Source organism: Lagenorhynchus albirostris, chromosome 8, assembly GCF_949774975.1.
Source record: "Lagenorhynchus albirostris chromosome 8, mLagAlb1.1, whole genome shotgun sequence".
Classification (NCBI taxonomy): domain Eukaryota; kingdom Metazoa; phylum Chordata; class Mammalia; order Artiodactyla; family Delphinidae; genus Lagenorhynchus; species Lagenorhynchus albirostris.
In genome coordinates this window covers 89440782-89459910 of record NC_083102.1, presented here as the reverse complement: position 1 = coordinate 89459910, position 19129 = coordinate 89440782, and the positions used below count along the sequence as shown (strand labels likewise).

General features: G+C 41.8%; 1 protein-coding gene across 1 annotated transcript in view; it reads right to left on the bottom strand.

Annotated features, from left to right (window-relative positions):
- Positions 1 to 1397: 1397 nt before the first annotated feature.
- Positions 1398 to 19129, bottom strand: part of PIK3CG (phosphatidylinositol-4,5-bisphosphate 3-kinase catalytic subunit gamma) — a 30666-nt gene continuing 12934 nt past the window's right edge. The window contains exons 8-10 of the mRNA XM_060156205.1: positions 18782 to 18893; positions 17415 to 17572; positions 1398 to 1676 (exon numbers count right to left, since the gene is read on the bottom strand). Of these exons, the coding sequence (XP_060012188.1) occupies positions 1398 to 1676; positions 17415 to 17572; positions 18782 to 18893 (549 nt within the window). The remainder of the gene's footprint in view (positions 1677 to 17414; positions 17573 to 18781; positions 18894 to 19129) is intronic.

The window sequence follows — 19129 nt, the reverse complement described above, 5'->3', positions numbered from 1 at the left end:
AAGGCAAGGTTTGGGCTACACCAAAGTCCAACAGGTATCTATTTAGAAAACTTAAAAATTAAATACGTATTTATATCTCATTAAACTTAAAACATAGACACCATTAACAGAGTTATTTCTAGGTCAAGTATGAACTATAGGTCATTTTAAGATATTTTATAAATAATTTAATGATCTTTCTCTGTTAACACTTCCAATAAATAGAAAATATTTAAGAGATGAAAATAGATTTTAAAGAAGACATTTGAATTATTTTTAGAAAATGTGAAGAATGTGTTGGAGTGTAGAAGTCCTTTAAACTGCAAGATGCTTAGGGCAAGTAGTGTTCTTCCTAACTTGGAGAACTGTTTTAGGTATTAAATATCTTCTTCCATTAAAAAAGAAAGAAAAAACTGCTGAGACCAAAATTTGAAATGAAGGCATTTGGAAACATCCATAATTTCAGGAATGTCTCCTTTAATAATGTACTTTTTAAAAACTCCAGCAAACATCTTTACAAATAAGTACCTAAAATTCTAGTATCCCTAGAGGAGAAATTCTTTTCAACTAATTTTGAGTTCTAGGGTAAAGGTATTCTTGAAGCTTTCACAACTCTGCATAAAGAGCTGTGAGAATGTGGAAAGTGAAGAAGAAGAGAGGCGGTGTGGGGGGGGAAATATAAAGGCCCCAAATGAGTCCCTTTAGTTATTTCCTGTTTCTATGCTAAGAAGGCTATCATAATTGCACTTGAAAGTTTGCTCTGTGGGCAGAGTTGAGACAAATTTTGCTCTTCTTAACCCTGGAACCAGACCAGCGGAGAAGGGCCAGGGCACAAAGGTTCAGATGTTCCATTTTGTGTTTGTGAGTCTCAGTGGTAAGAGAACCTAACTACAAAAGACCCTGAAGAGACTAGCTCGCTTTGCTTACTTTTAGCACATCGCTAACATTTGCAGCCATGGAGGGGCTGTTCGGAAGTGTCATTTACGGAATGAGACAAAGGTTACAATGATCATATTTTTTTCTTCTGAAAAGAGTTTGAGAAACACAAGGATAACCCAAATTGAGAAGAAGCCCAGATGAAAAGAGATGTTACCAATTACTCTAAAGAATTTCCAGAAGTACTCAATAGTATGATAGTCAAAACATCAGCCACAATGAGGGAGGAATTAGGCTGTTTAAACTTAGAATGTTCTCCAACATCATGGAGACAAATGAGAAAAAAACAAACCTGCAAATAAGGCTGAAATTGAACATCACCTAAACAGTCAGACGTGCCAATATTTTTCTCCAGTGAAGAGTTCAGCTAGAGAAAGAGCTATATTTCTCAAGTGGCAGCTTTCATAATGTCCTAGGACATTTTAAATCAAGTTTGATGACCGCCGTACAGATCTAAAGCTTTTAAATTCTAGCCCAAAGTATTAGGCAGAATGTTTCTCCCCTTGTTTGATGCCAAGAACAAGATGTAGGAACCAGTTAAACTGCACAGTCCATCCTTTGTCTCTGCAAACTTCAATCTGATCTAGAAAATACTTTTTAGCATCCTCCTCGCTCTTCCCCACTGTCAGGGCGTCCCGAATGTATTCGATATCTTCTTTGCTGGTTAACTGGGGCATTCCTGTCATCAACATCATGGAGAAGAGGATGATGAGTAGGTTTGTGTGATGACGAAGGGCTAGGTAAGCCTTGACGCAGACATCCTGGATAAAGGGAAAGAAAACGCTGTTAACTGTTGTTATGGCATCGAAGTAGGCTGAAGACCAGCAGGCTGTTTTGCAATTTACATGACATTATCCTGTCCCTGCGAGGAAATCATCACAAGCAAGGCAGGTCCCCTGCCTCAGATGAAAAACTTGAGAACACAGACTGCTTTTATAATCTCTGAAGAAATGTAGTTTGGTTGCATACACCCAGGGTGTGCTCAAGGAAAACTAACTGATACAGTAAGTTTCATCTTATTTCTTACTCTTTTTACTTCCATCTCTTTTCTAGGCAAATGAGGGTGGAAATTTCTGTAGTCCCTGAAGAGGAATGAGTCAGTTTTTGAACACCAGCCAGGCATCACATAACTTTATGTAAGCATAAATAATGTTTGCCAAGAGCTAACGGAATCCAAAGAAGGGATGGAAATGTGGTGTTTGAGATTTAGGTAGTTTTCATCTTTATTTTCCAATGTGTCCTATACTAAGAAAACAGATGAATTAGTTTTTCATTGTCTGACTCTCAAAATTGTTGAATGACCTTTGGGAATTTAAAATAAATTCTGAATAGTGAGTGAGAGAGGGCTTTCAACAATGCTATGGCTGGTGCCTTCTCTAAAAGCCTTGGAGTAGGTGACAGGTGAGTTAAGCCCACTTCTGAAGCAACAGGCATGCTCATGCCAATTAAATTGTTCCAACATGAAGAAAAAGTTGCAAGGTTCCCAATTTTACAAAATCAGAATAGTCCAACCTTAATATCATAATTTGGCAAAGATGGCATATTAAAGAAAACTGAAATGAATGATTACAGGTTTAAATATTTCAAATAAAATACTGAGTAAAATGTTAAGAGAATAACACTCCATAGGCAACTAGGGTTTATCAGAAACTTGCAAGAGTAGCTCATCATAAGGTACTGGATAAAAACACACTTTTGATTTTTATAAAAGTAACATGTAGTTTAACATGTGACAAAAATGAAATGACGTGAAGAATGATCTGAAATTACCAGTCACAATCATTCTGAATAATGAGTCTGGGAAAAAGAAATGTATAAGATCAGAAAAGTGAAGGTAAAATCATTAGTATTTACAAATAACCATTGTCTTCTAGGAACACTGAAGGGGAAGAAAATTAAAATACTATTGTAACTAGTTTTTATTAAACTAGCTTTTTATAAAATTAATAAATAGAATGCTATAAGTAGGAGCCACCAGTTAGAAAGTAAAAAGAAGGATGCTGTGAATAACGGTAACAAAACCCCCATGATTCCTGAGATAAACACCTGAGATACATAAATTCCTGAGATACACAAAACATGCAGAACCCATTTTTTAAAAACTGTAAACATTTACTGAAGTAAGTAAAAGAAAACTTGAACATGTTGAGTGACATGGCATGTTCCTCAGTGATAAAACTATTATAAAGATAAAAATTTTTCTCAGATTAATCTATAAATATAATGAAATTGAATAAAAATTCCTATTGGATATTTAAACCCAGATATGTTTTTAAGTTCATCTGGGATAAGTAGGGCCTGAGAGAACATTCTGAAAAAATATAGTAACGAAAAACAGTGCTTGCCATCCTAGATATTAAAGCACATTATAAAACTATAATATTTAAAACTGTGTGATATAGTACCTATTCTTCTCCAAAAAAGATAAGAAATTTTGTGGAACACAATGGAAAGTTCAGAGACATATCTAAGTACATATTAAATATATAATAAAGATGACTCAGATTAGTGGGGGAAAAGATTATTTGATCACCAGGGGTGGTACAACTGGCTCATAATTTGGGCGGAAAATAAAGTTTCTCCCATGTGATATACCAAAATAAATTCCAAAAGAATTAAACATTTAAATGGAAGAAGGGAAAATATTTAAATAATCATGGAATGAGAAAGGAAGGACTTTCTGAAGCTGATTTCCAAGGTGGAATCCATAAGGAAAAGATAGATTACGGAAACTTCAAATTTTTGAGAAAAAAAAGCTATAAACAATATTAAAAGAGGCAAATGACAACAGAAAACATTTGCAACATGACAGATCACTTCTTCATCCCTAGCCCCCGATAGCTCTTACAAAGCAATAAGAGATAAACAGTGGGCTAGAAATGTAGGCCAAAGATATAGTATATCATACTATAAGACATAAAACCAGATAGCAAACATATGAAAAAATATGCAACCTCATTAGTAATCAAATAAATGTAACTGAACATGAGATGGAAACATTCACATACCAAATTGGAAAATCTTTTTTTTTTTTTAAATGTTTAAGGATAATCTCTAATGTTCACCTTTCATAGCCTGGTGGTAGATGGGACTAGATGGTAGATGGTATACTTTTCCTAGCAGACGACTGACAACATGCATCAAGAGCTTTAAAATACTTATAAATGTTATATAACTTAATTGTGGTGGTGGTTACATAACTTTGTCAAAATTCAAAGCACTGCACACCTGAAAAGGCTGAATTCCGTTCTCTCTGAATTATGCTTCAATAAACTTGACTTAAAAAATGTCAGAATCCTTTTACCCAGCAATTTCCAGGCTAGGGATTTACCTTTAAAAAATTTAGATAATTTTGCAGTGATTTATCTACAAGAATGTTCATTAGAACATTGTTAAACGTTGTGGAACCTTGAAAGCAACTTGAATATCCTACACTCGGAGATCGATAAAAAGGGTTTATGAAAGTACCTACATAGCTCTGTAACTACTAGAATTATCCTGTAGAAGAGTATTTAATAAGCATGTAAAAGCGAGTTTTAAAAAGCAGGTATGAGACACCACATGCAGTACAATCCCATTTTGGTAAATGGACACAAAATACTTACATAGGAATAAAGAATATAAGTTTACCGGTCAAAAATTTAATAGTGATTTTGCTTTCAGATGATCTTGTCTGTGTCACCTGCACGTGGCAGGGTAACCCCAATGATAGTGGGGGTCAGGCCTGTGTCATTCTGTATGTCAAGACTGGATTGTGTACGCATCACCCTGTCCAGGTACAAAAACCCATGAACTATTCTGGCATTTTTTAAGTCAGAGAATATATATAAAATGCTCAACATAGAGGGTGGTACATAAGGAGCATTCAGTAAATGTTAGTCCTCTCCCTTCCCTACCTGGAGGGGAGATGAACTCTGCATCTCCTCCCTGCTTACTTACCACAGAGCAGGAGACTCAGCACTATTTGGGCTGTTCCTGCCTTGGTCCAGGCAACTCTTGCGCCCTGGAAGCGGCTGTGGTGCATTAGCGCCCTTGCATTCTTCATGATTCCACTTACGTCCGGAAATCATTTTCTTTTGCTCATCCCTAGGACCCACTGAGGTCTCTCTCATTTCTTGGCAATTACACAGGCTAGGGGCAGACTTCACCCCAGGCAACAGTCTCATTAATTGGCCAACTCGCACAATTTTCACAAGGGAAGATATGGGGATGCCTTTCGATTTTGAATTAGAGGACATTCTGATTTCTAATTATTATCTAGCCTTCTGTACACTGGGGGCTCTGGGCAGATCCCCTGCTGTCTGAGCCCACTGTGTGGTCAAACTCTTTAACAAGAACATTTTGAGGAGGAAAATGAATCTGGGGTCAAGTCATTATAACACCAATCCATGAGTGCTCAGTAAATATTTAAGTGGCAATGCCCCGATTCACCAATCGCTGTAGCCACAGAGAGACATATGAAAGGGAAGAAACTGTCCTGTTGTTCTCCAAGGCCACCTCTCCTAGATAAAGAATTTCTGCTGGCTTGAATTTATTCGGTTAATTCTAATTTTCACACCCAAGGGTCACTTCTGTGAGAACGAAATTTCACCTCCAAATTTAACCATACGCACCATACTGGTCAGACACACTGTGTAAATTCTGTTCGGTGGTGCAGACTTAGAGACGTGGTACAGACTTAATTATCTTTTGCTTGAAGGTGTGTGGAGCAGGGGTTAAAAGCACACAGTCACACCTCACTGCCTGGACTCAACTCGTGGCTTTATTATCGACAAGCTGGTTGTCATCAGAGAAGTTACTTAACCTCTCTGGACCTTGGTTTCCTCATCTTAGAATCAGAATAATAATAGCAGCAGTACCCGTGTCACGGGATTGTGGTGAGATTCAAGGGCTATGTAAAGGGTTGGCTATTATTATTGACAGTGTAAGAAGTCACACACTTCTCATCACTGAGGAGGTCACCTTGCCATCTAGACCACCTGTCCAAAAAGTCCCCTCAGACAGCAGAGACCTAGGGGTGGGCTGGGCCAGGGCAGGACGGAGATGAGCCCCACTCCCACCAGAGTCAATGGAGGGGGTGTCTTGACGCTGGCCCCAGGAGGTGAGGGGGATGGTGGAAGCATATAGCACACTGGCTACATAGCAGATGGTTCTCTCGCTAGGAGGGGCCCAGGTGGGCCCTTGCTCTGCCTGCTCAAGCCCCAGGGGTTTCATTTCTGCCCTTGGACTCAGCCATAGGGTCTGTCTGAGCTTCCTGACTGTGCTGCCTCAGCAGAGGCCTGTGGTTTGAGGGGCTGTGGGGATATGGCTTGGGGAGCTCGGGGGGAAGCACAGAACACAGAAGTTACTGGCTGTAGCAACAGAATTTTCCCTTTTGCCGGGGCTGCCGGCCACTGACCACATGCAACCTCATCCTGTCCTTCTCAGCTGCCGGTTGAGGCTCTGTACTATGGAGCAGAGAAGAAGGGGGAAAGGAAGAACCTGATGTCCAGGACTTGGTTTAAGATACTTGTTAACTAGTGTGAATGCAGGGAACAGTGTAACATGGTTACTGTCATTGGCTGGACCACTACCCATTAGTAGCTAATAAGTAGATTGAGCCTATATAGTAGGCAATCTGCTCTTTATTTCAGAGTTGATTCAAATGCCTTAATTACAGCAACCAGTACCAAAGGAAAGGTTGCTTTTTACAGAGCTACCCCTCTCCTAAGTCTTAAGAACAAAGGAAACTATTACCATTTCAGGGTCAACATTTTGACTTGATTCGTTCACTGTCCCAACTTATCAGTTTACTATACTGAAAACAAAGTCCTCTCTATGCATAGTCTATTAATTTTTTAACCACCAATGAACTGTGGCTGCTTTAGACAGTCCAAGGTCCTGTGGAATAGTCCTACTTTTTCTTAAAACCAAACGCCTCCATTCTCATCTAGAAACAAAGTGGAAGTGAAATATTACTGTACACAGCTACAAAAATGAGGAAGTAACCTCAGGGCCATAAAAGAGAAACTCCAGAAAAAGAATCCAGGCTGAGAGGAGGGAGAGACAACACTCACATATACTCATCAATGAGAAGAAATGTCCTCACCCACCTACTTTTCCTAAATAATAATGCAGCCTCTGTCTGCCACATTACTATTACTATTAGTTTTTCTCCCCTGTCTCCTTCCTCAGAGACAGGGGAGAAAAAAATAAGATTTATCAAAGAGAATTTCATTTTTTTAATAAAAATCAATGAGTTGGCTAAGCAATGCCTTTAGAAGTTATTTTGGCAAAACAGAGAAGGTCAATGGTTAGGACCTAGTAATGCTGGAATCTGGTAAATCTGAAAGAAGAGTGTGTCCGACGCTTGGACGTGCATTTGTGGAGTTTGACTTAGGATTGCCATCTTTAAGGACTTAGAAATGATTCCCAGACTAGCTCTGTCTACCAGGGGGAAGGGCTGTACTGCCATCTTCTCAAGTATTTAGCTAGAAGCTCATTAGAAACCTAAGGGTACAATTAAACGGTTCTACTTTAGTCAACTGTTCTAAACAGACTGTATGTATGTGTGTGTGTTTATTTGTGCCTTGTTCCAAAAAGGGTTGAAGGTGCAATATTTGGATACACAAAAGTCACAGTAACAGGGCTTCCCTGGTGGCGCAGTGGTTGAGAGTCCGCCTGCCGATGCGGGGGACACGGATTCGTGCCCCAGTCCGGGAAGATCCTATATGCCACGGAGCGGCTGGGCCCGTGAGCCATGGCCGCTGAGCCTGTGCGTCTGGAGCCTGTGCTCCGCAACGGGAGAGGCCACAACAGTGAGAGGCCCGCGTACCGGGAAAAAAAAAAAAAAAAAAAAAGTCACAGGAACATTAATTAGAAGTGGGTAGAAAAAGCAAAGGGATCCACAATGGGTTCGGAAAAGAGACTAAAGCTATACATCACAAATCCTATATTCTTGCTAAGGGTGGCCTTCAAATGTATCTTCAACCAAAAGGGAAATCGAATCAGTTACTTCATCCAATGTTCAGAAGATTTAAAAAATCTATTTGTTTAGGAGAAGCACAACTTTTCTAAGACCTGATAGAACTTTTGCAAGAGGATCTTTATAAAAAGTACACTTTGTAACGTGGTGAATAATGTCCTCGATAATATTCTGTTACAAGACAAAACAATTCTCTAAGAGAAACTAAACACTGTGAGAAGGATGCCAGTTAGAAGGTTAATCTCGATAAATGTTTAAAAGTAACAGGGGTCTAATCTTAGGAACCGAGTGACACCGCATGCTGGTGGATTAAGGCACAAATCCAGTCCAAGGCCACGTTTCCAGTCTTGTGCTCATATGTTTTCCAGAAAAGTGATAAAATTTGGCAAGCTTATCTAAGTCCTAACAATTCTACAAGCCCACGCAAGTCTGCCTCTGGCAGAGAAATCACGCTGACATATGCAGGCTTCTACCCATGGCTGATGCGGACACTTCTCTGAAGGCATCTTCTGATGGAGAGTGTGGAGAGAGGAGGAAGTATTGGAGCCTTCAGTACTGGAATACGGGAGGCTGAGCTCGACCTCGTTAGTGGGCCAGGATGTAAATCCCAAGAGGATGCAAATCCTTTAACAACTCAATATATTAGGAACAATTCAACAAACTCATCTCCCTGTTGACTTATAATAGGCCTTCATTACATTAATTTGTGATTAATCATTTGAGCTCCAAGTGACTTTTTTGCTTGGCTCTCTACCCCCTAATGCAGCCCATGCACTGCTTCAAATTGGATCCAAATTTCCCTTCTCGCCTCAAATTCCACTCCACACGCCCACGTATACCTAGGTTCCATCCATTCTGGACGACTGTACTCTTTGTTCCTAAAATACTGATACTAAATCCTAACGTCATGCCCTCGCTCATGTTCTTCTTTCTGACTTCCTGCATCTGCCAGGAAAAATGAAGATGAACTCGGACCTTAAGGTCCCCGATAAAAACATTCCCTTCACTCCACGGCCCTCTTCTACCTTCCAGGACAGGAATCACTGCTCCCTCTGCAAACCGTTGGTGAAATCCGCACTACAGAGCTATGTGCGCATCTCTTTGGCTGAGCTCTGGGGCCACGCCCCTGCTCGCGTCACCTGGGCCCAGCCGTGTGCCTGCCACACCGTAGATAATCCGCAAATGCAGGACGAATGAATGCTTCATGTGCCGAAGTCAAGGTCAATGTGGGGCAAGATTCATTGCTTTAAAATCGGTGAAGGGCTTCCGTGGTGGTGCAGTGGTTAGGAGTCCGCCTGCCGATGCAGGGAACACGGGTTTGTGCCCTGGTCTGGGAAGATCCCACATGCTGCGGAGCGGCTGGGCCCGTGAGCCATGGCCACTGAGCCTATGCAACCGGAGCCTGTGCTCCTCAGCGGGAGAGGCCACAGCAGTGAGAGGCCCGCGTGCCTCAAGGAAAAAAAAAAAATCAGGGTGAATTAGGGAACAGTCATATCTGAAGGGAATTCAACTGTAAAGACATGAGCCTTCCCTGGGCTCATGTCGACTACCTCTGAGGTAGTCGTGTGTTGAATTGGGTGTGCCGTGTTGGATAGGGACAAACAGGGTCTGGTGACTCAAACAGGATGGGGCAGGAGGCTGAGAAAGCCCAGCCAGGCAGGCGCCAGGTACAGGCGGTTGGAGGTATATACACGTGCAGGCGAGTAAGGGCAGTCAGAGCCTAGGACTGGGGAGTACCCCAGAAGAGTGTCAGAGGTAAAGTCTCCGTGGCCCCCCGGTCCCTGTGTCTGGGTTAGGGAGAGCACGGGAGTCTCCAGCAAGGCGAACGGCAGGAGGCAGCAGGGCCTCAGGCCTAGGGGCAGGTTAACAGGCAGGGTTAATAGGTTAATGGGAGGAACTGAGGCAGAAGTAATTACCACAGCCTGGCATCTGAGGTGAGAGCGAGACCACTGCAGAGATGGACTCTGAATGTAGGTTCGTTGGAACCCGAGCCAGGACTCTGTGTAGAGACTGGGGGCAGGGCTGAGCCTGCTGGATGAGGGGCCTGGGGACATCCTGGCTTGGGGACAACCCTGCCCATGGTGGTGACCCGGCTGGGGCTGATGAAACTGGCCTCCTAGATTAAAGCAACACCGTGTAGGGGCTCCAGACTTCTATCAAACCCTCCTTAAGAGTGACATCACTGATGAACATAGATGCAAAAATCCTCAACAAAATACTAGCAAACAGAATCCAACAGCACATTAAAAGGATCACACACCATGATCAAGTGGAGTTCATTCCAGGAATGCAAGGATTCTTCAATACACGCAAATCAATCAATGTGATAAACCATATTAACAAATTGAAGGAGAAAAATCATATGATCATCTCAATAGATGCAGAGAAAGCTTTCGACAAAATTCAACACCCATTTATGATAAAAACCCTGCAAAAGTAGGCATAGAGGGAACTTTCCTCAACATAATAAAGGCCATATATGACAAACCCACAGCCAACGTCGTCCTCAGTGGTGAAAAACTGAAAGCATTTCCACGAAGATCAGGAACAAGACAAGGTTGCCCACTCTCACCGCTCTTATTCAACATAGTTTTGGAAGTTTTAACCACAGCAATCAGAGAAGAAAAGGAAATAAAAGGAATCCAAATCGGAAAAGAAGAAGTAAAGCTGTCACTGTTTGCAGATGACATGATACCATACATAGAGAATCCTAAAGATGCTACCAGAAAACTACTAGAGCTAATCAATGAATTTGATAAAGTAGCAGGATACAAAATTAATGCACAGAAATCTCTGGCATTCCTATACACTAATGATGAAAAATCTGAAAGTGAAATCAAGAAAACACTCCCATTTACCATTGCAATGAAAAGTATAAAATATCTAGGAATAAACCTACCTAAGGAGACAAAAGACCTGTATGCAGAAAATTATAAGACACTGATGAAAGAAATTAAAGATGATACAAATAGATGGAGAGATATACCATGTTCTTGGATTGGAAGAATCAACATTGTGAAAATGACTCTACTACCCAATCTACAGATTCAATGCAATCCCTATCAAATTACCACTGGCATTTTTCACAGAACTAGAACAAAAAATTTCACAATTTGTATGGAAACACAAAAGACCCCGAATAGCCAAAGCAATCTTGAGAACGAAAAACGGAGCTGGAGGAATCAGGCTCCCTGACTTCAGACTATACTACAAAGCTACAGTAATCAAGACAGTACGGTACTGGCACAAAAACAGAAAGATAGATCAATGGAACAGGATAGAAAGCCCAGAGATAAACCCATGCACATATGGTCACCTTATCTTTGATAAAGGAGGCAGGAATGTACAGTGGAGAAAGGACAACCTCTTCAGTAAGTGGTGCTGGGAAAACTGGACAGCTACATGTAAAAGTATGAGATTAGAACTCTCCCTAACACCATACACAAAAATAAACTCAAAATGGATTAAAGACCTAAATGTAAGGCCAGAAACTATCAAACTCTTAGAGGAAAACATAGGCAGAACACTCTATGACATAAATCACAGCAAGATCCTTTTTGACCCACCTCCTAGAGAAATGGAAATAAAAACAAAAATAAACAAATGAGACATAATGAAACTTCAAAGCTTTTGCACAGCAAAGGAAACCAAAAGGCCAAAAGACAGCCCTCAGAACGGGAGAAAATATTTGCAAATGAAACAACTGACAAAGGATTAATCTCCAAAATTTATAAGCAGCTCATGCAGCTTAATAACAAAAAAACAAACAACCCAATCCAAAAATGGGCAGAAGACCTAAATAGACATTTCTCCAAAGAAGATATACAGACTGCCAACAAACACATGAAGAAATGCTCAACATCATTAATCATTAGAGAAATGCAAATCAAAACTACAATGAGATATCATCTCACACCCGTCAGAATGGCCATCAGCAAAAAATCTAGAAACAATAAATGCTGGAGAGGGTGTGGAGAAAAGGGAGCACTCTTGCACTGCTGGTGGGAATGTGAATTGGTACAGCCACTATGGAGAAGAGTATGGAGGTTCCTTAAAAAACTAAAAATAGAACTACCACATGACCCAGCAATCCCACTACTGGGCATATACCCTGAGAAAACCATAATTCAAAAAGCGTCATGTACCAAAATGTTCATTGCAGCTCTATTTACAATAGCCAGGAGATGGAAGCCACCTAAGTGTCCATCAACAGATAAATGGATAAAGAAGATGTGGCACATATATACAATGGAATATTACTGAGCCATAAAAAGAAACGAAATTGAGCTATTTTTAATGAGGTGGATAGACCTAGAGTCTGTCATACAGAGTGAAGTAAGTCAGAAGGAGAAAGACAAATACTGTATGCTAACACATATATATGGAATTTAAGAAAAAAAATGTCATGAAGAACCTTGGGGTAAGACAGGAATAAAGACAGAGACCTACTAGAGAATGGACTTGAGGATATGCGGAGGGGGAAATGTAAGCTGTGACAAAGCGAGAGAGAGGCATGGACATATATACGCTACCAAACGTAAGGTAGATAGCTAGTGGGAAGCAGCCGCATAGCACAGGGAGATCAGCTCGGTGCTTTGTGACCACCTAGAGGGGTGAGATAGGGAGGGTGGAGGGGAGGGAGACCCAAGCGGGAAGAGATATGGGAACATATGTATATGTATAGCTGATTCATTTTGTTGTGAAGCAGAAACTAACGCACCATTGTAAAGCAATTATACTCCAATAAAGATGTAAAAAAAAATTAATAAAAACCCAAAAAACTGAAAGACTACCAAAAAAAAAAAAAAAGAGTGACATCTAGGGGCAAGTGACTTTTAAATACGCTCATCGCCGCCTACTGTGCAGAGCTGTGCATGCGAAGAGGTTACTTGCCTCCCCTGATTTCTTCAGCTCCATCCGACAACACACATTTGCTTAGTTCCTACTGTGTGCAAAGAACATCTTCAAAATGCTTGCTTGCTTCTACAAGGCCAAATTTCACACTCCTTGCAAGCTGTCCTATGTTGAATGTACACTATAGGTTTATCCTGAATGTCCCATCGGCATGACTACTGCTCTGACTGGGGAAAAACAAGTAATGTTTATGTCACTAAGGAAATCGCCACACAAATATGACTAGGCACCAGGTGACACAGGTCGGTATTATTTACCAAAACATTAGATTTCATAATTAGACTTACTTCCTCTCTGGATGTGTGGCATTTAACCGCATCTTGAAGGCTTATTAACTAACAGCCATGCAATGGCAGCTTGTCAATCTGTGTGTGAGTTACCACTTCATAAACTCACAGAATACGATGTATTGTGGGGAAGGAAGAAACCAGAGGGGCTCTCTAGTCTCATTCATCTCCTCCCCGGGGCAGGAATTGCTCCTCTACCGACTGGTACCTACTGAGGGCATCCTAGGTCTCAGGACCCATGTGCGGGATGCAGGTCAGACATGGCCCTGCTGCCCAGAGCTGCCTCTGGGAAGGGAGAGACAAGCGGCAGATGGTGCCGAGAACTACCTGCTGTGACGGGTGCTCTGAAGGCAACACGCGGCGCGCTGTGGCCAGGATAACATGAGGGGCCTCATCTAGAAGAGGGCTCTGAGGAATGACATTTGGGCAGAGGGCAGTGAAGGGCGTTCCAGGGAGGAGGCCCGGACTGGGGGCAGGTGCAGAGGAAGGCCGCCCTGACCCAGTGAGAGAAGGAAGGCTGGTGCCATGGGGAGAGGCTAGAGGGGGCAGGGGCTTGTAGGGTGAGCTTAGATGTTCAGATATGATTCAAAACGAGATGAGAAGCCACTAAATGGTTTAAAGTAAGGGAGTAACATTGTGTCTGCTGTTTAAGTTCAGTTTTTAACCAAATTCTGATTAATTTGGTCTTTAAGGTGATAGTGGTTGAAATGGGATTAGAAGTCAGATTCAAACTCAAATTCAGAGTTTTTCCAATTATGATGTCCCCTCTTCATTCCTTTCCTAATCAAAACAACAAGTGAGAAGTACAGAGTTTGAACATTTAAAGCTACAGTGATACCACTGATGAAAGAGCTTATTTAGGTAAAAGACCAGATATTTACAGAATGAAGGAAAACCACTAAAATGTTGACCGTGTTATTTTTGGAAGTTGGGATAGTGGGTATTTTATATCCTGATAGTTTTAATGTTTTGCTGGCTTTGTTTTTTAAAGGAAGCATTTGCTACTTTTAAAATTGAGGGAAAAAAACCCCCACGTTCTTACATAAAAGTAAATGAGAAGCCAAATTTCATTTGCCAATGATATCAATGTATTTGCATGTGAGTGTGTTCTATAATTGGTCAGGGACATTTCAAATAAAGTGGTTCTAAAATACATGACCAGTGGGAAAACCATTGTTCAATTTTTTCTCTCTTTAGTAAGGGAGAGATTTTTTTTCTATAGAGAATTGATTTATCAAAATCATCATCATTGCGATATGTCTGTTTAGCACCCTGTGTGCGGGATGCTGTTCCAAAGGCAAACAGATAATCTTGGGTTCAAATAGTAGGCTTTGCTTTTATGTCTTGTTGTCTTATCATGGCTTGTTTGTGAACTCTGCCCTCTTTAGAAATAGCTCATGAATCTGGTCCTAGGCTAACCGAGCTACCTTGGAAAGAAGAGGGAGGCGGGACAGAGTCACACTTTCCTGTTTCAGTTCCCCTGACGCTATCCTCTTACCACGAGCTGGGTAGGTTTTTAAGTCTTTGTGGAGAAGGCTCCCCTCATGCTCAACAAAAAGTGGGCTGTCTCTTCTCCACCCTTCCCAACAGGTGATTCAAATATGCTGCGTGCATTCATGAACCTTATCAATGCAAAATTAGCGTTGCTGGAAACGAGGATACCTTTCATTCAAACAACATCTTCCAGCCTACCTAGAAATGGCAGCTTTGTTATACAAGATACTGGGATGCTATTTAGGGAGTTGAGAGACGCGCTCCCTGACCTTGAAGGACTTCATCTCAAAAAGAGAGCACAAGACGAAGAAACAGAATCTTCTGGAAGCCTTAGTAGTATGTAAAAAAAAACACAAAAAACAAAAAACTGTCAGCAGATCTGAGTCAAAAGATGAAAAAACTCGCTGCTCATCTTTGTCAAGCTAGAAACTTTAGAAATTCTGCAGATGTAGCATTGTACACATATATGTATATGTGTTCAGCCTTTTTCCTGATGTGACTGAGGAGGGTGGGAAAGGCTTGGAGACCAGCAGATAAGGGGGCAGGTGGGGGAGAAAGAGCCTGAACCCCTCACTTGCTCTTCCACGGGAACAATGCTACTTCGTTGTGTTTTATGTATTACAGACCTGCTTGAGGTCTCATTTCATAGAGGGCTTCTCAACCTAAAGGTTTTCAAAGTCTGAGGACCCCCTGTGATGGATATGACGATGGAAGCTCCGTTGATAGAGTTCCTGCTGTGGACTAGGCACTAGGCCAAGCTTTCTACATATTTCACATAAAAAATCCCTAAAAAAAACCCCACATGTGGTGGGCCTTAGAATTCCCACTGCACAGATGAGGAAACCAAGGTTCTGAAAGGATAAGCAATTTGCATCACATCCATAGCGATTAAGCAGCAGAGCCAGGATTCAAGCTCAAGCTGATCTGCTCTGAAGCCCATCCTTTCAACTACAGTGCCGGGCTGATCTGTGTTTAAGGCTGAAGTCCGTACATTCAATCAAAGAGTATGCCAACACTGCAAAGCATAGACATATATAAGTACAATAAAATTTACCAAGGTGTGTTTTTGGCAGTACACATGCTGCCTAGATGTTGCTTTAGTGAAAGAGGTTCTAAATGCTAAAGAAACAAGCTTCGGTCACAAAAAGGATGGAGAAATGCTCCCAGACGGAGAGCACAGACTCCCTGCAAAGAGTTGTTGCTTTGGACGGAAGCTGCCCAGATGGGGAGGCAACCTCTGGGGGGCCTCCCCAAACCCCAATCTTTTCATTAAAGAATATTTTGAAACTTAATATGACAACAAAAAAGACTACAGGAGAAGTACTGCTGGGATTTTAGGAGTGACACGGGTACTATAGGGTCTATGGGAATGTTGTCAACAACAGGACAGATGGGCAGTCGTTCTGGAGAAAACCACTGGCCAAAAAGACCTCGTGTCTGCCTGAATGTTCAAATGGCACTACTGCTGCTGTGTTTGTTCAAAGGAGATGAACCCCACCTCCACGAGAGGAGAATTTAGTATTTCCCACCTCCCTTTTAAATGGTAAAACTCTTCCAGGTTTGTGTGTGTGTGTGTGTGTGTGTGTGTGTGTGTGTATGTAACCAGTTTTCTCTTCCAGGAAATTGTCACAATGTGTGACTTTTAACCTTAAAGAAACACAGGACTGAAACGTGTCAAATCCCTGGAAATAGTCTGAAACCCAGTTGAGTTTACGCAGAAAAACACACTAAAAATCCTAAGACCATCTGGCCACAGAGATCTCAGTTTCTCTGACAACCACCCCTGGAGCTGTGAGAGGGGAAGTGTGGTAACCACCACAACGAAAATCAGCCAGGAGAACAAACAAGCACAGATAGGTTTCAAAACAATACATCCCAGTTCCTGTTCCACTGAAGGTCAAGGCGCATGTCATCTCTCAAGGTTAACATGGTCCTCAAGTAGACACGCAGGAGGAAGAGTCAGTCCTGAAATGCTGGTACAAATCAAACCATGTTTCAGAGGCACTAAGGGAGGGGGCTATTTAAAGGGAGCCCGAGACCAATGTGCACATAAAGTAATCACTTGTTGCCTCGACTGATCTGTTTTGTGTTCATATGGCTCTAAAATAGGTATATTGCGGTAGCAATGACAACTTTTCTGAGTTACGTTCATTCACAGTTATTAAATTTGCAAGAGTGAACATTTTACTCCTTGGGTATTTGAAATACCATTTGATAGTCAAAAGTGAACGCAGACCAGGAAGGAATAGGAAGAGAAAGCCGAATGTGGACGCCCCCCACCCAGGGAGCTGGGAGACCAGTGGACGAGCTGGTGGACAGGTGAGATGGGACAAGCCAGGGCTCTCAGGACAACCTGTAGTTGAGCTGACGAGGTTTCAAATGAGACAAGGGACCCTCCTCTACAAAAAGAGACAAGCAAGCATTTCCTGTGTCAGTAACTGATAAATACACACCTGGAGCAAAAATCAAGAAGCTCACCATCATTGGCGAGTCCTGAAAAATATACGTACAATTTGCATCTTCTAGGCAACGTCTTGATTAGGTAAATATTCAAAGGCTAAACCTGCCTGCCAGGAGCTCTTCCTTAAAGCCCTGTCCTTCAGGGCTGTGTCATCCTGCCGTTCTATATTTGCCAGTCTCACTGATTATGGAATTCTTCTATTTGCTGTCTGGTTTTAGGAGAGGGGCTTACCGAGAAGCATCATTTTGCACTTGGGGAAGGAACAGAGGCGACTGGGGGGAGGGGGTGGGTCACACCCGAAGCGGGTGGGCAGAGTTGAGGGCTGCAGGCACCATCTGGTTGATGTTCCCAGTAGGTGGTCGTGAGGGAGGCCAATTACCTGAAATTTCTGGAAGTGTCGACTCGTCTTCTTTCCAGAAGTCCCCATCACAAACAGGAAGTCTGGAGTTAGCACAAATGGTACTCTCTCTTTATTAATGCCCAGGAAACTTTTGTAATTCCCAAGAATGTGCCCAAAGTCGATATGAAACAGATTTCCTTAAGAGAAGAAAAGGTCTGACGTCATTATACTGGCCTCAGCACTTGCAAACAACACTCTGGTTTGTTCATTTCTTGAAATATTTTGAAGTTGCCTGAAAATGAGCTATCTTGGGTGGGAGAGCTATTTTTACTCTTTGCTTGTGATGTATTTTGTCTTAGCAGGTGTGTGTAGTAGTGGCCACAAAGCACTCTTCGAAACAAGCGTAGTTTTGATATCCTTCTGGTGTTCTTTCAATGACAGCCAAACACCATTAAAAAAATTCTTGTCTCAGAATTATTCTTACAAATATAAACCAAAACTCTCTGGCTTATATGTCATCATTATGCCCAAGACTCTCTTAGGCTCTTTCTGTAACTCAGGAGAGACTGATGTTTCGCTCTGTTTGGGGGAGGGGCAGTCACCTTTTATTTTTGAGTAGCAGGCTAGAAATACATCATTTTGAATCTCCTTTGGGTCAATTTCTACCACTGTCACCATCACCACCACAATTCCCTTCCTCTCTTCTCATTTACAGAGCTCTCTATCGTATGAATGTTCCATAAATGCATTATCTCTTGATTCCCACAGAGAGTTAGCGATTTACCCCGATATGGTGTTTTTTCCAGACTCTACTCTTAAATTGGTCCAGATTTCTTAGAGGAAAATGTCATGGTATGCAGCCAGTACTGACCACTGTCAGAATGGACAGTGACCCAGTGAGGAGCAGTAGGTGAGGAAGGCACGGCATTTCAGATTGGAGGGTATCAAGAAAAGGTGACTCTGTTTGTTGCTTCTCTGCACCCTCTGGCACTGTTGATCACGCCCACCTTCCTAGCTTTCTAGCTCCTGTCTGGCTTGTCCTTCTTAATTCTCCTTTGCTGCATCTTCTTCTGTTACTCACTCCTGGGTCCTCCGTAGGGTGGTCACAGCCTCTGTGTCCCTATACAATAATGACCTCTAGATCTTTGCTCCAACCTTGAGCTCCATTTAAAAATTACTCTGTGCTGGGGAAGGCAGGGATGGGGGGTTAGTGTTTAGTGGGTACAGAGGTCCCATTGGGGAAGATGAAAAAGTTCTGAAGATGGATGGTGGTGACGGTTGTACAACAATGTGAGTGCAGTTAATGCCACTAGAGTACACACTTAAAACTGGTTAAAATGGTAACTTTTATGTTATGCATATCTTACCACAATCAAAAAACATTACTCTATAAAAAACAAACTCACCTGTCTCTGAGATCATAATATTGTCATTGTGTCTGTCACCTATTCCAAGAACAAAGGTTGCCACACAGTAGCCAGCACAGGAATAAACGAATCTCTCCACCGCTGCCTGAAACTAGTTAAAATGCAACCAAATATTAGTTGTGTCCCAACTACAAAGAGCAGCATGAATCTGTTACAAAGGACTCCCAAAAAGACACTGTTCTGGGAATCATTTTCAGAGAGCAAGTTAGTGGTACCTCATATCATTAATGTTCTATCTATTAGGAGCCAACTTTCTCATTGCTCTACTTACATGTTAGGTGAAGATACAGTGAATCACAGTAGCATGAGGAGGAAACGACAGTCAAA